The sequence below is a fragment of the Dryobates pubescens genome, chromosome 8 (genome assembly GCF_014839835.1).
Source record: "Dryobates pubescens isolate bDryPub1 chromosome 8, bDryPub1.pri, whole genome shotgun sequence".
Lineage (NCBI taxonomy): Eukaryota > Metazoa > Chordata > Aves > Piciformes > Picidae > Dryobates > Dryobates pubescens.
Window position 1 is genome coordinate 6,227,501 of NC_071619.1, and position 17,799 is coordinate 6,245,299.

General features: G+C 45.7%; 1 protein-coding gene across 1 annotated transcript in view; it reads right to left on the reverse strand.

The window, feature by feature from the left end:
- PLEKHS1 (pleckstrin homology domain containing S1) overlaps positions 1–17,393 on the reverse strand; it is a 25,307-nt gene extending 7,914 nt beyond the window's left edge. Inside the window, exons 1-9 of the mRNA XM_054163579.1 lie at positions 17,363–17,393; positions 15,669–15,760; positions 15,456–15,562; positions 12,429–12,563; positions 11,002–11,077; positions 8,984–9,091; positions 8,135–8,230; positions 2,726–2,836; positions 507–607 (exon numbers count right to left, since the gene is read on the reverse strand). Coding sequence (XP_054019554.1) covers positions 507–607; positions 2,726–2,836; positions 8,135–8,230; positions 8,984–9,091; positions 11,002–11,077; positions 12,429–12,563; positions 15,456–15,562; positions 15,669–15,760; positions 17,363–17,393 — 857 coding nt within the window. The remainder of the gene's footprint in view (positions 1–506; positions 608–2,725; positions 2,837–8,134; positions 8,231–8,983; positions 9,092–11,001; positions 11,078–12,428; positions 12,564–15,455; positions 15,563–15,668; positions 15,761–17,362) is intronic.
- Positions 17,394–17,799: the final 406 nt, after the last annotated feature.

The window sequence follows — 17,799 nt, forward strand, 5'->3', positions numbered from 1 at the left end:
CTCTCCAGACTGAACAGCCCCAGGGCTCTCAGCCTCTCCTCATAGGGCAGTGCTCCAGTCCCTTAATCATCCTGTTAGCTCTCCCTTGGACTTTCTCCAGCAGATCCCTGCCCCTCTTGAACTGGGGAGCTTAAAACTGAACACAATATTCCAGATGTGGCCTCCCCAGAGCAGAGGTTGCTTGAGCTGTGGTATCTGGATAACGTGCTAGGCTGTTATGTCATGAAACCCTACTAGAAGTATGAGCCAACAAAAAATGTTTAATCCTACAATCAGAGACTGTCTAAACACAGGAGTTTGCAATGTGAGTTTAAATTCCCCATTGCTGAGTTGGAATTCCACTCTGGTATTCCCCCAAGTTCTGAACTTTCTGAGCCAAGACCAAAGGACCCAGACAAAGGAGAGGCAGGCTCCAGCTACTGTTCTGTGCATACCACAGATGACAGCTCTATCTGTACCCTTATGTCACTTTTAATTTGCCAAACCTTAATGAAGTTGGAACTTACAGTGATTTCATTGACATGTAAATGTTCTCCTGTAAAGGGGCTTCTTGCACAAGAACATCAGGCCCAGCTGTAGGGTCAGGCCTTGAGAGTTCAGAGGTGCACTGCTGGAAACACAGAATGGAAGGTGTTAATACAATTGCTCTGTCTACAGAAAAAAGAATCTTCTTCATTCCTTTATTTCACCCAGGGCTCATGCTGTTGAAACCCCCTGGCTAAGATAGCTTGGCTTTTCCCAAATAATTCCCCAAAATCATGAGCTAGAGAGCTGGTTGGAACTACAAGTCAGTGGTATCTGGCACTGGTGACACACTCAGATGGGGACACACCAGCTATATTCTATTCACCACAAAGATTTTGGGACCTGGGGGCACTGGTTTATAGTAGGCTAAACATGAGCCAGCAGTGTGCCCAGGTGGCCAGAAAGGCCAATGGCATCCTGGCCTGGATCAGGAACAGCGTGGCCAGCAAGAGCAGGGAAGTCATTGTGCCCCTGTACACTGCACTGGTTAGGCCACACCTTGAGTACTGTGTCCAGTTCTGGGCCTCTCGGTTTAGAATGTGTCCAGAGAAGGGCAACAAAGTTGGTGAGGGGTTTGGAGCACAACCCTATAAGGAAAAGCTGAGTGAGCTGGGATTGCTTAGCCTGGAGAAGAGGAGGCTCAGGGGAGACCTTATTGCTGTCTATAACTACCTGAAGGGAGGTTGTAGGCAGGTGGGGGTTGGTCTCTTCTCACCTCCCAGGGAGGTGGTGGAGTCACCATCAGTGGAGGTATTTAAGAAGAGACTGGATGGGGTGCTTGGTGCCATGGTTTAATTGATTAGGTGGTGCTGGATGATAGGTTGGACTCAATGATCTCAAAGGTCTTTTCCAACCTGGTTAATTCAATTCAATTCAATTCAATTCAATTCAATTCAATTCAATTCTATTCTATTCTATTCTATTCTATTCTATTCTATCCTATCCTATCCTATCCTATCCTATCCTATCCTATCCCTATTCCATTCTATTCTATTCTATTCTATTCTATTCTATTCTATTCTATTCTATTCTATTCTATTCTAATTTAAGCAGGTTGAAAAAAGACTCTTAGACTTTGGGTGTTCTTGACATAAAGCACTTGGGTTATATGACCAAATCATATTGCTAATGTCCTGCTAGGTTCACAGCCTTGGGAGAGAGGCTGTGACTTCTGCAGAAGACTAACCACTTAGCTTCTCCTGACCCCTATCTACATGGGAAGCCTATAGAGAAATCAGCCTCCCAAATTAGGTGCCTATTTCTCTTTATTTTTGTACAAATTACCAGTGTGACTCCTCCAGCCCCCTGTTTCCAGGTGAAATGTAGCTATGGAAAGGTTTCACAGTGTTTTTAAAGCCCTGCTTTGTTTTCTGCAGCTCGCTGATGCTTCAGCAGAAGCAGATTTCAGACTATGTGAGGAGAATGTGCTGCTCCATTTTCTAAATGAAGGTTTGACTTCCAAAATAATGCAGCCTGTTACACCACAGGCAAAAGCCATTAGCAATGAAAAGAGTCAGTTTGGGGACTTTCAACAAAATCAGCAATGTTTTTGTCAAAATGCCACTTCCTACCAGAAAGCTCCTTTCAATGAGTACAGTGCCTTTTTTTCCCCCCTTCTTGTACAAAAGAAATCTCCATTACCTCCTGCTTTATCTACATACTTCTTTTGCAAGGTTCTAGTAGATCCTCATACCAGCTCCTCTTTGGCTTATTAAATCATAGACTTGTCAAGGTTGGAAGGGACCTCAAGGATCATCCAGTTCCCACCCCCCTGCCTTGGGCAGGGACACCTCACACTAGATCAGGTTGCCCAGAGCCACATCCAGCCTGGCCTTAAAATATTCCAGGGGTGGAGCCTGCACCACCTCCCTGGGCAACCTGTTCCAGTGTCTCACCACCCTCATGGGGAAGAAGTTCTTCCTAATGCCTAATCTAAATCTCCCCTCCTCTAGCTTGGATCCATTCCCCCTAGTCCTATCACTCCCTGACACCCCAAAAAGTCCCTCTCCAACTTTCTTGTAGGCCCCCTTCAGATACTGGAAGGCCACAATTAGGTCTCCCTGGAGCCTTCTGTTCTCCAAACTGAACATCCCTAACTCTCTCATCCTGTTCTCATAGGAGAGGTGCTCAAGGTGCTCAAATGTCTCTTGTCTGCTTGGGGCTGTCAACAAACCAGCAGAACTCACAGCTGATACACTACCTTGGCTAAAATACTGCTGGGAGTTTGGTAATAATCTTCTTCATCCTTTTTGATGTCTTCATCTGTGTCTGATGATAGCTGATTTTCCTCCCTCTTCCCCAGATGTTTATCCTGGTAAAATAACAGTTTTGCATTTAACAGCTAGACAGATTGCTTAGGATGTACTTTGCCATTTACATGGAGCAGAAATAGAATCAGCAAATACCCACAGAAGACATGGGAAGACTTCTTTCTCCTTGAAGTGAGAGGTAGAATAGAATAGAACAGAACAGAACAGAACACAACACAACACAACACAACACAACACAACACAACAGAATAGAGCAGGTTGGAAGAGAACTTCAAGATCATCGAGTCCAACCTATCATCCATCACCATCTAATCAACTAAACCATGGCACCAAGCACCCCATCCAGTCTCTTCCTAAACACCTCCAGTGATGGTGACTCCACCACCTCCCTGGGCAGCACATTCCAATGGCCAATCTCTCTTTCTGTGAAGAACTTCTTCCTAACTTCCAGGCTAAGCAACCCCAGCTCCCTCAGCCAACTCAGTTAGAAGCAAATGAAGCACCTTTTAACTGCTGTCAAGCAAAGAATTAATCTGGGATTTCCCTGACTAATGAGCAGTCTATTACCTCATACTTCATGAACTAGAACATGTGAGGGGTTTGGAGCACAAGCCCTATGGGGAGAGGCTGAGGGAGCTGGGGTTGCTTAGCCTGGAGAAGAGGAGGCTCAGGGGAGACCTTATTGCTCTCTACAACTACCTGAACGGAAGCTGTATCCAGTGGGGGTTGGTCTCTTCTCCCAGGCAACCTGCACCAGAACAAGAGGACACAGTCTCAAGCTGCACCAGGGGAGGTTTAGGCTGGATGTTAGGAAGAAGTTATTCACAGAAAGAGAGATTGGTCATTGGAATGTGCTGCCCAGGGAGGTGGTGGAGTCACCATCACTGGAGGTGTTTAGGAAGAGACTGGATGGGGTGCTTGGTGCCATGGTTTAGTTGATTAGATGGTGTTGGGTGATAGGTTGGACTTGATGATCTTGAATGTCTTTTCCAACCTGGTTAATTCAATTCAATTCAATACCATTCCATTCCATTCCATTCCATTCCATTCCATTCCATTCAACTCAACTCAATTCAATTCAATTCAATTCAATTCAATTCAATTCTGTTCTGTTCTATTAACTTTAGCCAGACCAACTCAGTTAAAAGTAAATGAAGCACCTTTTAACTGCTGTCAAGCAAAGAAGTAATCTGGGATTTCCCTGACTAATGAGCAGTCAATTATCTCATACTTCTCCATGAACTAGAACATATCCTGCACAGCTGGAGATCTGACATTGAATTCTTTGTGTCCTGAGTGATATTCTGCCCTCATAAATACCTGAAACACTAAGTTTTGTTTGTGGCAACTTGGTAAGTCAAGGGGAAATTAATCCCTCCACCAAGCTGATCTTCCTAAGTAGCAAAGATAAATTACATGCTTCTGTGTTTCCTTGTTAACTTCACTACAGAGAAGAGCAATTAGTATTCAGCTGCCTCCCAATGCAATTCTCCATGCCATGTTTGTGATGCAACCATTTTTTATCTCTCCATTTGCACCCCTGGTTTCCATGGTGATCATTTTAATAATTGCTAAATATGCCACAGAATATGTGACTGTTTTCAAGGTGAGGGAAATGAAACTAATTGCTCTCTTGCATGTAAAGAGAAGGAATTGGCAGTGAACAGAAATTAAAGATGAATGGATTTGTGTTCCTTGTCTGCAGAAATGACGTAGAAAGCAACTCATGCAGGAGGGGGGGCAGAATAAGACCTTCAGGAAGGTGCTTCTTAAAAGAAAATACACAGCATGAACAAGGCTGGGTCTGTGGTCATGATCTAAAGTCAGGAATCAGTTTCCTGGTGACTTTTCAGGGGCTTTAGGTCAATCAAATAAGCAGATGTTTGGGGAGTAGAGAGAAAAGAAAGTGATCTTATCAAGCCTTGAGCTCCTCCAACTCCTAGGAAATCTCAGAGAGAAGACAGCACTCCTCAGCTTCCCAAACTGAACCCTTCAATCACTTGCAGCAGCCAGATGTGTGGTGTTTCTCCTTGGCAGCATCACAGATTGTAGAGACAACGGGAAAGAGAAGGTTAAGGTGCAGGAGCATGGTGTTTCCCTAGAGCAGTTTGCCAACATCTCCATTTCTCCAGGTGCTCTACCACCAGAGAACTTAACCTCAGTGTGTAGTTAGTCTCAACAGTACAGCTAAAAAGTTCTTAAAGTCTCTGCTGAACTGTGATATGGATTTACATTAGAGATAAAGTAGACTATGGAGAAAATTGGTTGTAACACAAGATTAGGCCACACCTTGAGTACTGTGTCCAGTTCTGGACCCAGCACCATCTAATCAACTAAACCATGGCACCAAGCACCAAGGTGTTTAGGAAAACACCAAGGTGTTTAGGAAAACACCTCCAGTGATGGGGACTCCACCACCTCCCTGGGCAGCACATTCCCATGGCCAATCTCTCTGTGAAGAACTTCTTCCTAACATCCAGACTAAACCTCCCCTGGTGCAGCTTGAGACTGTGTCCTCTTGTTCTGGTGCTGGTTGCCTGGGAGAAGAGACCAACCCCCACCTGCCTACAACCTCCCTTCAGGTAGTTGTAGACAGCAATAAGGTCTCCCCTGAGCCTCCTCTTCTCTAGGCTAAACAACCCCAGCTCCCTCAGCCTCTCCTCACAGGGCTGTGCTCCAAACCCCTCCCCAGCTTTGTTGCCCTTCTCTGGACACATTCCAGCAACTCAACATCTTTCCTAAACAGAGGGGCCCAGAACTGGACACAGGACTCAAGGTGTGGCCTAACCAGTGCTGAGTACAGGGCAGAATGACCTCCCTGCTCCTGCTGGCCACACCATTCTGATGCAGGCCAGGTTGAAAGGGAGCCAGGTCCCTAGACCTCTGCAAGGCATCTGCCTGTGTAACTAAACTGAGCTGACACTGAGAGGCCTGTTTGCATGACTAATGGCTACTGACCAAAGAGTTCTCAAGATCTGGGCTTGGATGAGGGAATCACCAATTAAAAGCAAACCAAATCAGATCCTAGAAATGTGGAGTCATATTTCCAAAAGGAAGTAAACACAAGGGATTAATCTGCAAGTCAGCTGTCTAGACATCACTGAGCAGAGAATAGATGCAGAGATGTTAGCAGATGCTAAACACATGAGGCAAGTGAAATATTTTGATCACATGAAGCAATGTTTTTTGTTTCTTGTTAGGTGTATGGCAAGGTTATTTATTTTCACACATGCTAAAACAGAATAGGAGCTTCCTGCTGTTTCCTCTGCTTCAGGCTAAAAGGGTCAACATCCAGATTCCTTATACTTAACCTTCATGGTCAGTCTGTGCTAGTCTGAACAGCTGCATATAAATCATGTACTGTCAGGTATCATGAGTATGAGAAGAATTACTGAATAAATAGAAAGACATATGAAAGGAAGAGACAGAGCCTTGGTATGCACCCAGAGCAGCACCACTGTCACAGTTTAATGAGTGGACAGATTCCTCTATTGCCCTTTTTGGAGCAATAAGAATAAACCTCACACAATTGGATTGGAACAGTGTTGGAAAGTTTAAATGGAAAGGCTCTTCACAGACTACAATGCTACACTTACATAGTGCTGAGCATGGCAAAGCATAGAAAATACAAAGAAATCCACACTCTGGTCTACACAAAACTCCCTTCACACCAGGCCAACCACCTTCCCTTACCTGGGGTTTACCATGAGCCCCAGGGCTCTTTCTTCCTTCCCCCTGGAGTTTACCATAAGCCCCAGGGCTCTTTCTTCCTTCCCCCTGGGGTTTACCATAAGCCCCAGGGCTTTTTCTTCCTTCCTACTGGGGTTTACCATAAGCCCCAGGGCTCTTTCTTCCTTCCCCATGGAGTTTACCATAAGCCCCAGGGCTCTTTCTTCCTTCCTACTGGGGTTTACCATAAGCCCCAGGGCTCTTTCTTCCTTTCCCCTGGAGTTTACCATAAGCCCCAGGGCTATTTCTTCCCCTCCATGGTAGGCTCAAAGGGGCAAAAATTGCACAGGAAAAATTTGTCAGGTCTTGAAGACCGCAGAGAAGCCTGGAGCCATCCTGCCCCCAGCACACACAGCAGATAAGGTAGCTTACTGCATCCATAGAGAAGAGAGGGAAGAAAATAGGAAGAAGCTGACTTTGCAGCCAGATTCATAGGGATGCAGGATTCCTGGAAAGAAATACACTGGTTCCTGTGTCCACCCTCTGGGCTGGACACTCTGGATACTGGAGGTCAACTCAGTAGTGTTTCTTTTTTAAAGGCACCCAGCCTAAACTGCCACAAGTAGATAAATCAGACTGGGGATTAACCAAATGCATTTTAGAGCTTGGACTCACCACTGACTTATTGCAGCTTCACCAAGTACTGTGCAGCAGCTGAGCTCTGCTAACTGCCCATAGCACAACAATGTTGTGACAGCTATCTTTACTTATTTCTACTAAATTTAGCTGTGGTGCCTCATACTTGCTGCTGGCCTACATAGATGGATGGTGACTGCAGCACATGATTTACCATCCTGCTAGCTATGACAGCAGAACAGATAATTTTTTCCCTCTTTCATAGTCACTCCAGATCATAGTCCAGTGCATAAACTGCCAGTAAAGATGGGTATAAACTCAGCTGCCAAACTGCACACTGGTGTGGTGGAGCCTTGGTTGTGCCTTTTGTTCTGCTGACTCTGCTGTAAAGGGAGTAATCCAGAGCAGAGGATGGCTGAAAACTATCTGAGAGTACTGCTGCTGTTTGTTCAGGAAATACAGGTCAGAACATTTAGCCAATAATACATGATAACATTCATCATTGTACCTTTTCAAATCATTCCTGCCAGATGAGGAAGCTAAAGTAATTGAAGCCATATTTATGCTGACAGAAGGTCAGTCCTGAGTTGTGCCTCAATTTAACAAGCCCTTGTTCTGTAGCTCAGTTACATTGATCAAATTGCTGCTGGCAGAGGCTGCAGAAAGAAACCATTTAGGAAGGCTGGGGCACAGCTGAGAAATGTGATGGGAGGAAGAAATCCTCTAGCAGTGCAGCTTCAGAGTTTTGCTGATCAAGCCTGTGAAAGCTGCCACAAGCTGCAATTGCCGCACAGAAACTGAGGCTCTGTCTCCAAGAAGCAAAACAAACAAGGTATTTCAAGCAAGTTCTTAGAAGCTTATGTTCACTGCTGAACAAGACAACAGAGTAAATATTTTGGAAACTTTCACAGTGAAAACCAACACAGGGAAGGCAGCTGCATAATCTATAGTTACAGAGTGTCAGGTGAGTTAAAAGGCAGCAGTCACTTCTGCAGACTGAACTAGTCAAGAGCTGGTGGATTTCTTCTACTCACCACACTTGGAAAAAATCCTCTTGATGAGTCACACTGAGCCTGATGAGGGCCAGGATCTGAATTAGGCCTGCTCTTGTCTTCTGAGGAGCCATTCTCCTGCATATAAAAGATGAAAGTTGACTTCTCCTAAAGATACACTGGAAGTGCTTTACCTGCGTTCAGCTTTCCCTAGCTGAGCCATTTGGCCAGTCTTTGTGACTAGAGAAAACCAGCAGACTACAATAGTTTTGGATCAGCATCAACACTTTCTTCCTTTCTACTGGTGCCATGGTTTAGTTGATTAGATAGTGTTGGATGATAGGTAGGACTCCATGATCTCAAAGGTCACTTCCAACCTGGTAAATTCTGTTCTAATTCTATTCTAATTCTATTGAAATATTGAGGGGGAAGATCTAGAAGGCACAGAGGAACTGGACATGAACTTCCCTTCTAAGCTTTATAGCCTGAAAGGAGACAAAGGAAAACACAACCACAAACCAGGAGGAATGTGGCTAGCAGCGGCCAAAACAATCATCACATGGCTTTGCCAAGCCATGCCAGGGGCATACTTCATGCATACTAATCTTTGCCAGTCAGCTGAGGCAGCCCATGAACATAACTTCTTGTTGCCATCAACACCTGCCTTTCCTCATGTGAAGACTTTCCTCAAAAGGCTTTCCTTTGTTGGGATTTTCTGCTACTATCATTCATGTCTTACTCAGGAACCCCACCAGAGAGCAGAAAAGACCACCTAAACACTCATTGCACAAGCTCTGAAGGACTTTTGATGGAAAAAAACAACTACACACATCACACCTCACAGTCACTACTAGGAGAAAGCTCCTTACTGAGAGTGGCTGCTCTGTTTACCTTCTGGTAGCTTTGCCTCTCTGTGAAGCTGGTTGTATCTACAGAATTCAAGAACAGTGGCAAAGAGGAGGGTCTGCTTCTGGCTTCTGGATCTGGAAGATCTTGATTCTACAAAGAAGAAAATCTCAGTGTAAGAAGACAGACACCTGATGGGCATGGTCTACAATGCACCAAAGCAACCCCCTACTCCAAATTTGGCTTTTAATGGCTCAAAGAGGTTGCCTACATGGCATTTTTTCAGGCAGACATCAATTGCTGTACTTGTGCTCTGAGCTGACTGGAAGCTGCAGAGATGTCAGGTTACTGCTGAGTCTGAACTAGTGAGCCTGGATGGCTCTTAAGGTGCAGAAGCCTGGGTCATGAGGATGATTAGGGGACTGGAGCACTGCCTTATGAGGAGAGGCTGAGGGACCTGGGGCTTTTTAGTCTGGAAAAGGCTTAGAGGGGATTCAATAAATGTTTATAAATATCTGAAGGCTGGGGGTCAGGAGGCAGGGGACAGGCTCTGCTCACGTGCTCCCTGTGATAGGACAAGGGGCAATGGATGGAAGCTGCAGCACAGGAGGTTCCACCTCAACACAAGGGGGAACTTCTTTACTGTAAGGGTCACAGAGCACTGGAACAGGCTGCCCAGAGAGGTTGTGGAGTCTCCTTCTCTGGAGGCTTTCAAAGCCTGTCTGGATGCATTCCTCTGTGACCTGAGCTAGCTTCTGTAGTCCAGCTCTGGCAGGGGGGTTGGACTCAATGACCTCTTTGGATCCCTTCCAGCCCCTGACATCCTGTGATCCTGTGCCTGAGCTTGGACTAAGAGGGTTTCCAGCTGGTTCATAACTCTGACAGACTAGATGTGGATTGGTTCCTAAACCAGCATGTAAATATAACTAACAAGCACACGATACGAATAACACACAGGTTTTCATCCAGAGGCATCAGCGCCTCTTCTCCCAGGCCACCAGCACCAGAACAAGAGGACACAGTCTCAAGCTGCGCCAGGGGAGGTTTATGCTGGATGTTAGGAAGAACTTCTTCCCAGAAAGAGTGATTTGCCATTGGAATGTGCTGCCCAGGGAGGTGGTGGAGTCACCATCACTGGAGGTGTTCAGGAAGAGACTGGATGGGGTGCTTGGTGCTGTGATTTAGTTGATTAGATAGTGTTAGGTGATAGGTTGGACTTGATGATGTCAAAGGTCTCTTCCAATGTGGTTAATTCAATTCAATTCTATTCTATTCTATAGATTTCCTGATTTCCATGTGGCTTACTCTTCAAAGAGAGTCCCTCCATGTAAAACCAAGGCCAGTGCAGACAGACTGTGCAATGCCTGCTTAATGCATGAAATAGAATCCAACTTTCTGATTGTGGCAGTTTAGGCCTCCTGTTACTGCCACATAAGTTATACCTCCAGTGTCCCAGGTGTCCTACCCAGTAGGGTGGACATAGGAAACAGCCTATTTCTACCCATAAATGTGCCCTACAAATCCTTCTGCAAAGTTGTTCTCTTCCTCTCTTCCCTCTCTGCTCCCCTGGGAGATGCTCCCTACCAGGTAATGCTGGGGGAGTATCTCAAGGCCTTTTAGGCCTGGCTAGGCATAATGCCAGGAGAAGTGGGGGGCAGTCTCAGACCTGGCCAACCTGAGACCAGCCTAGCAGGGTGGGGGAAGAAGGAGCCCTGGGGGTGTTGGGTAGATCCTCAGGTGGGGAGAAGGGAAGTGCTGGGAGGCCTTTGGGTGTGCTGTAAGGGTATCTGTACGCTCTGGGACTCTTTGTCACTGTGCTTTTGTAGCTTCTGTAAAACACCAATTGCTTTTCCATTTAAACTTCCCCTCGCTCTCCAGTCCATTTGTGTGAGTGTCACTCGTTTGTCCCTCTTAGGGGCAATGGAGGATCTGTCTGGCCTCAAACCAGGACCCTGATTAACCAAGGCAAGAGCCACTGCCAAGATCAGCACAATTCCTTTGTGCAGGTTCAAATGAAATTACAAATGTCTGTCTTTCTAAGATCAAGTACAGTAATGTGTCACCTGAGGGCACCATCCACCTCTTTTGGCCTCCCTGCAGACTGAAGATAGCACAGTGACCCAGTCCGCTGTTTCCTGCCTGTAGGTTGGAACAAAAGAAATTATAATCTGCTGACAGGTAAAACACAAGGAAAATCCCTTTGCCTACCTGTTTCTTCCTGTGGGACCCAAAATAACACTTCCTGAAATCACTGGGGGAAATCTGCATCTTCCTTTCAAGAGAGGCTGCTTGGCTGGCCACAGCAAGATGGAAGAGTTCGACTTCAGAGAAGGGCAGCCCAGAACTGGGGGCTAAAAGGTAGGCAGAGGAGGCTGTATGTATGTGCAAGAGACACAAAGAGGGAGAACGGGGAGGAGGTAGGGTGGTGCTTTCTGCTTGATTTTCTGTATGTAGTGCTGCTCTGCTAAGTCCTGCCATAAAGGCTTGGGAATGTGTTTGGGCAAGCAGGATGAGAAACATGCCAGGAAAGGACACCTGAAGCCCTGTTTCATTCCTGCGGTGAATTTAGTTGGATTAATTCTGGAATGCTTTCCACCAAGTGTGGTCTGTGAGAGCAGTGCCCTGGGTGGAGGTGTGGGGTGACATGCTCAAGTAACACCCAGGCATGTGTTTTTCTTCTGCACTTATCAGCATTTCACACATCAGCTGCTCTTCTGCATGAAAGCAGAGAAAACTCCTGAAATATTTGTGACTGGGAAACTGAAGGCGAGAAGCTGGGAAGCAGTAACAGAGGAGCACTGTGTCAAATCAAATGTCTTCCCTCCCCCAGCCAAGCTTTGCCTGGGCACCTCAGCAGCAGCAGTTTCTACCCTTGCTGAGGACTGGATTGCAGGTGGGGAAAGCAGGGAGCACACCACATCTGCTGCAGTGAAGGCCTAGGTCATTGCTTTTAGGATGTTTCTCTTTTGGAGAACTTTCCCCTTCAATCTGCTTCCTTTGATTATCAACCTACTTTCCAGGGCAAGATTGTTTCCTGTGATTTATCCACAAAGAGCAGAAGCTTTCCTAACTCTGAGGAGCTGCTGGGTGAGAAGACAAAGCTCCCTGCTCTTCTGTGCCCCTTAACTGGTAGAATGTGACATAGCACTGCCACGCTGATGTCCTGCTGCTGCCATCCCCACTCCCAGCAGCATGCTCCCACTACTTTCACACGTTGGACAGTGTGGCTGCAGGGAAGACTACCTCCTCTGTCTGAACCAGCAACAACTAACATGGCCACAGGGATGAAAAACAACACAGAGAAGAGCAGTTTTCCATTGGATCAACCAGCTGAATCCTTTCATCCCAGATCTGCACCATCAGTAACTGAGACACAGAAAGAGATGGCAGCAGCTGCAATGGAGTAGGACCTTGCCTTGGGGCAGCAGCTTAGTGTTGCATTAGCTTAGCTGTAATGTCATGCTGTATTTGCACATCTTTCTATGCCTACCTGCTGTCCCCAATGAGGTAGTAACACCTGTTTCCAGTACTGATGGACATCACCTGCTCAGGAAGGCATTTAAACATCTTCCTCACCGTTTCCATGACTTCAGAATTGCTTATGCCAACTCCAACATTGATGATTCTGTTAAGACAACCATATGAAACATGCTATAGAACTATACATAGATAATAACAGATGCTTGTGCAAGGGAGTGCTGGAATAAGAGGACACACTCTCAAGCTGTGCCAGGGGAGGTTTAGGCTGTAGGTGAGGAGAAAGTTCTTCCCAGAGAGAGTTGTTGGCCATTGGAATGTGCTGCCCAGGGAGGTGGCGGAGTCACCGTCCCTGGAGGTGTTCAAGAGAGGATTGGACGTGGCACTTGGTGCCATGGTTTAGTAGCTATGAGGTCTTGGGTGACAGCTTGGACTTGATGATCATTGAGGTCTTTTCCAACCTTATTGATTCTATGATTCTATGATTCATTTGTGCTAGCATACCTGTGAGCTGAAAAGTTGAAGGGGTGGTGATCTGATCAGGAATCCATATATGAATAGTTATATATATATAGTGTTATATATATATTTCTCCATACATATATATAACTATACATATATACTATACCTATATATGCATATACTATAAATATACTATAAATATATATACATATACTATGATTGACAGCCACCTAAACATGACCCAGAGTGTTCCCAGGTGGCCAAGAAGGCCAATGGCATCCTGGCCTGCATTAGGAATACTGTGGCCAGCAGGAGCAGGGAAGTCATTGTTTCCCTGTACTCAGCACTGGTTAGGCTGCACCTTGAGTACTGTGGCCAGCTCTGGGCCCCTCAGTTTAAGAAGGACATTGAGACACTTGAACGTGTCCAGAGAAGGGCAACAAGGCTGGGGAGAGGCCTTGAGCACAGCCCTATGAGGAGAGGCTGAGGGAGCTGGGGTTGTTTAGCCTGGAGGAGGCTCAGGGGTGACCTCATTGCTCTCTACAACTACCTGAAAGGTGGTTGTAGCCAGGAAGGGGTTGGTCTCTTCTCTCTAGCAACCAGCACCAGAACAAGAGGACACAGTCTCAAGCTATGCCAGGGGAAGTTTAGGCTGGAGGTGAGGAGAAAGTTCTTCACTGAGAGAGGCATTCATCACTGGAATGTGCTCCCCGGGGAGGTGGTGGAGTCACAATACCTAGAGGTGTTCAAGAAGGGATTGGACATGGCACTTGGTGCCATGGTCTAGTCATGAGGTCTGTGGTGCCAGGTTGGACTCAATGATCTTTGAGGTCTCTTCCAACCTTAGTGATACTGTCATACTGTGATATATGGGGTGGTGTACAGCACAGCATTAACAGGGTGAGATCTGCATGAGAAAAAGCAAACACCATTTTTCCACAGGGGCAAAAAAACCTAATCTCAAGGAAGTTAAGTGCACACATTCAAAACAAATGGCCTTTCAGTGAAGAAAACTTCCTAGCAGCAAAGTAAAATCAGCTTTTGAGCTGTGAGTTGAGTTTGGATCTTTGTCTCTGAAAGATGGGGCTGCTGGTCTAAAACAGAAACTTGAAAAGAACTGACAATAAGAAAAATATCTTGCAGGTGCTTTTGAACAGCTGCAGAGTAGTAAGTTTGATTCAAAAGTAAATGTCTATTAACAAGGTTTTAATGGAGGGGAAGAGGAACAGATCAGAAATACTCTTAATGGATACATAAATGGAAGCACTAGTTCCATTAACTTCCAAGAAGATGAATTAGGGAAAATAAGAACAACAATACTGATGGTAATAATGTAACCACATACCACTGAGCAAGCTGCAATTTGTTTTGCAAGCTGCACAGTGCAAATCCTCCTCATGGAAAAACAACAGCCACGTGAGTCCAGTGGCCTCCATGCCTAACACTTCCAGGAGCCTGGAGTATAAAGCTCCAGGCCTGACTGGTAAAATCCTTACACTTCCCTTCATATTTATTGTTGCCCTTTTGTGTAGCTCATACCCCATGTGACATGATAAAGGGTGCTAGTACAAAGCCTTGCTGCCGTGGGCACTATGCTGGGAGGAATGAAATGAACAACCCAAATGAGCCAAGCAGAGCAATTTCTTGGCAGAGTAAGAAGCAGTGGGGCAACCAGCATCAGCCCAAAGGGCCACATGAATGCCCAGCTTCACAACTTGCAAAGCACTTTGTACAGCTGTAACATGTCCAGAGAAGGGCAACGAGCCTGGTGAGAGGTCTCGAGCACAAGCCCTATGAGGAAAGGCTGAGGAGTTGTTTAGCCTGGAGAAGAGGAGGCTCAGGGGAGACCTTATTGCTCTCTACAACTACCTGAAGGGAGACTGTGGCCAGGTGGGGGTTGGTCTCTTCTCCCAGGCAACCAGCACCAGAACAAGAGGACACAGTCTCAAGCTGTGCCAGGGGAAGTTTAGGCTTGAGGCAAGGAGAAAGTTCTTCCCAGAAAGAGAGATTGGCCATTGGAATGTGCTGCCCAGGGAGGTGGTAGAGTCCCCATCCCTGGAGGTGTTCAAGAGGGGATTGGACATGGCACTTGAAGCCAAGGTTTAGTTAGTCATGAGGTGTTGGGTGACAGGTTGGGCTTGATGATCTCTGAGGTCTTTTTCAACTTCTTGATTCCATGATTCTAAGGTAGAAGAGGTTATGTGCCAGTTAAGAGTGGCACAGCCTATCCTTACTCACACATGAGTGAATGCATAGCACAGTCCTCACAGGAGACAAAAATACCTTTTAGTCCAGGAACACAGCCTTTGAGACCACAGAACTGAGCTGGCCATTTTGCAGATACCACATCACCACAATCACTCACATAAATGTCTCAAATTTCACCAAAGGCATTCAGTATTTTCACTTGCACCTCTCTCATGCTCTGTGAGCTGCCCAAGGTCGTATTTTCTGCAACTGAGTGGGATTTGGATCAAGAACCTCCATCGGGAGCAAGTGTCTGTACAATCAATCAGTGGCCATTAAGGAGTGTTGATACATGACTCTCAAATAAAAGTGCTGCATTTGAGTTACATACTGATCAACAGCTATGGAGCCCTTTATGTTCTGGCCTTTTAGGTACTTCAGGATGTAATTGCCCTTGCTGGATTTGGACAGGATGAAAAACCGCCTTTTCCAGGAATTCTGCAGAAGAGAAAGTAATTTGTGTCTGATTAAAATTCAGCACAGCAGAAAGAACAGATGCTTGTTCAGGGCAGTGCTGCAATATGAGTCATTTGTGCTAGCATACCTGTGAGCTGAAAAGTTGAAGGGGTGGTGATTTGATCAGGAATCCATGCTTGAAGACTCCACCTTCAGGGCAAAATGTATTTTGAGTTCCCACTAAGCAAGGAGAAATGAACAGTACCATTACTTAATTTGCTGCCAATTAATCTCTTGCTGAGACCTGCCTGAACTGCAAATGACAGAATCACAGAAAACATCCCATTGGAAGACACCTCCAAGCTCACCCAGGTGAACCTCTGACCCAGCACTGAAGGGTCAACACTAAACCATAGAATCATAGAATTGTCAGGGCTGGAAGGGACCAGAAGGGTCATCTAGTTCCAACTCCCCTGCCATGGGCAGGGACACCTCATGCTAGACCAGGTTGCTCAGAGCCCCATCCATCCTGGCTTAAAAAACTTCCAGGGATGGGGTTTCTACCACCTTCTGGGCAACCTGTTCCAGTGTCTCACCACCCTCATGGGATCACAGAATTGTCAGTTCCCACACCCCACTGCCATGGGCAGGGACTCCTCACACCAGATCAGGTTGTTCAGAGCCCCATCCAGCCTGGCATTAAAAACCTACAGGGAAGGGGCCTCCTCCGGTAAGGGACAAGAGAGAATAGCCATGAGTTCTGGGAAATACACCACCACCAAACTTTGTGGGGATGCAAGAAATGCTTGGCTCTGCAATTTCATTTACCACTGACTTCAGAGCAGGTAAGGCTTCATCATCAGTACCTTGGAGATACAGACTCTACCTTCCATTTCCCAGGTAATTTTAAAAGGAATGTAATGCTTTTAAGAAGCCTCAGTTCACCCTCTGTGTCAGGGCCAAGAAAAATTCTCCTACAAAAGGAAATGCTGCATTGGTTAGGCCACACCTTGAATCTAGTGTCCAGTTCTGGGTCCCTCAATTTAGGAAGGATGTTGAGTTGCTGGAACATGTCCAGAGAAGGGCAACAAAGCTGGGGAGGGGTTTGGAGCACAGCCCTGTGAGGAGAGGCTGAGGGAGCTGGGGTTGCTTAGCCTGGAGAAGAGGAGGCTCAGGGGAGACCTTATTGCTCTCTACAACTACCTGAAGGGAGGTTGTAGGCAGGTGGGGGTTGGTCTCTTCTCCCAGGCAACCAGCACCAGAACAAGAGGACACAGTCTCAAGCTGCACCAGGGGAGGTTCAGGCTTGAGGCAAGGAGAAAGTTCTTCCCAGAAAGAGAGATTGGCCGTTGGAATGTGCTGCCCAGGGAGGTGGTGGAGTCACCATCACTGGAGGTGTTTAGGAAGAGACTGGATGGGGTGCTTGGTGCCATGGTTTAAATGATTAGATGGTGTTGGATGGTAGGTTGGACTTGATGATCTCTGAGGTCTTTTCCAACCTGGTCCAATTCAATTCAATTCAATTCAATTCAATTCTATTCTATTCTATTTTCTATTCTAATTTTATTATTCAATTCAATTCAATTCAATTCAATTCAATTCAATTCAATTCAATTCTATTCTATTCTATTCTAATTCTTTAAGGAAGAAAAGGGCAGAATTATCACAGTGTAAGTCCAGAAGAGCTCTCAAAAATTGTCATTCTGCTCTTTTCACCTAATATTTACCATAAAATCCTAAGCAAGTGGAGGATAAAGACAATCATATCTTATATGGGTGAGAAAGGATTGAAACCTGGTTCAACCTTACTACTGGCAAAACTTACTAAATGAAATTTTGTACCTGCAGAATTTCTTTTACTTGTAGAAGCCATGCTGCTTGTTTCTTCCACCCAGATAGCAGAGAGAGCAAAGTCCTTTGAAGCTAATTCCTTTTGCTTTGCTTGCTGCTGAGCAGCATTTCACTGCACGCACAGCTGCCTGAGAGAACACAGAGTATCCCACAGGTGTTTATTTTCACTGTGCTGCTTAAACTACATAAAATAAGCACAGAAAAAAAAAAATCTAGCATAAATGATGTAAATAATTACAGTTCATTAAAACATACTATGATGCTGCACTTTAAAATGTTTTTCTCTTTTTATCCCTACACTATTTTATTATGTCATCATATTCCATTACAATTATGACACTGTGAATAAGAAAAAATGTCAATTTATGTAGGCCAAAAAAAAGATTATTTGCCCAGGAAGTGATGGTAGCTGCTAACAGAACTTCATT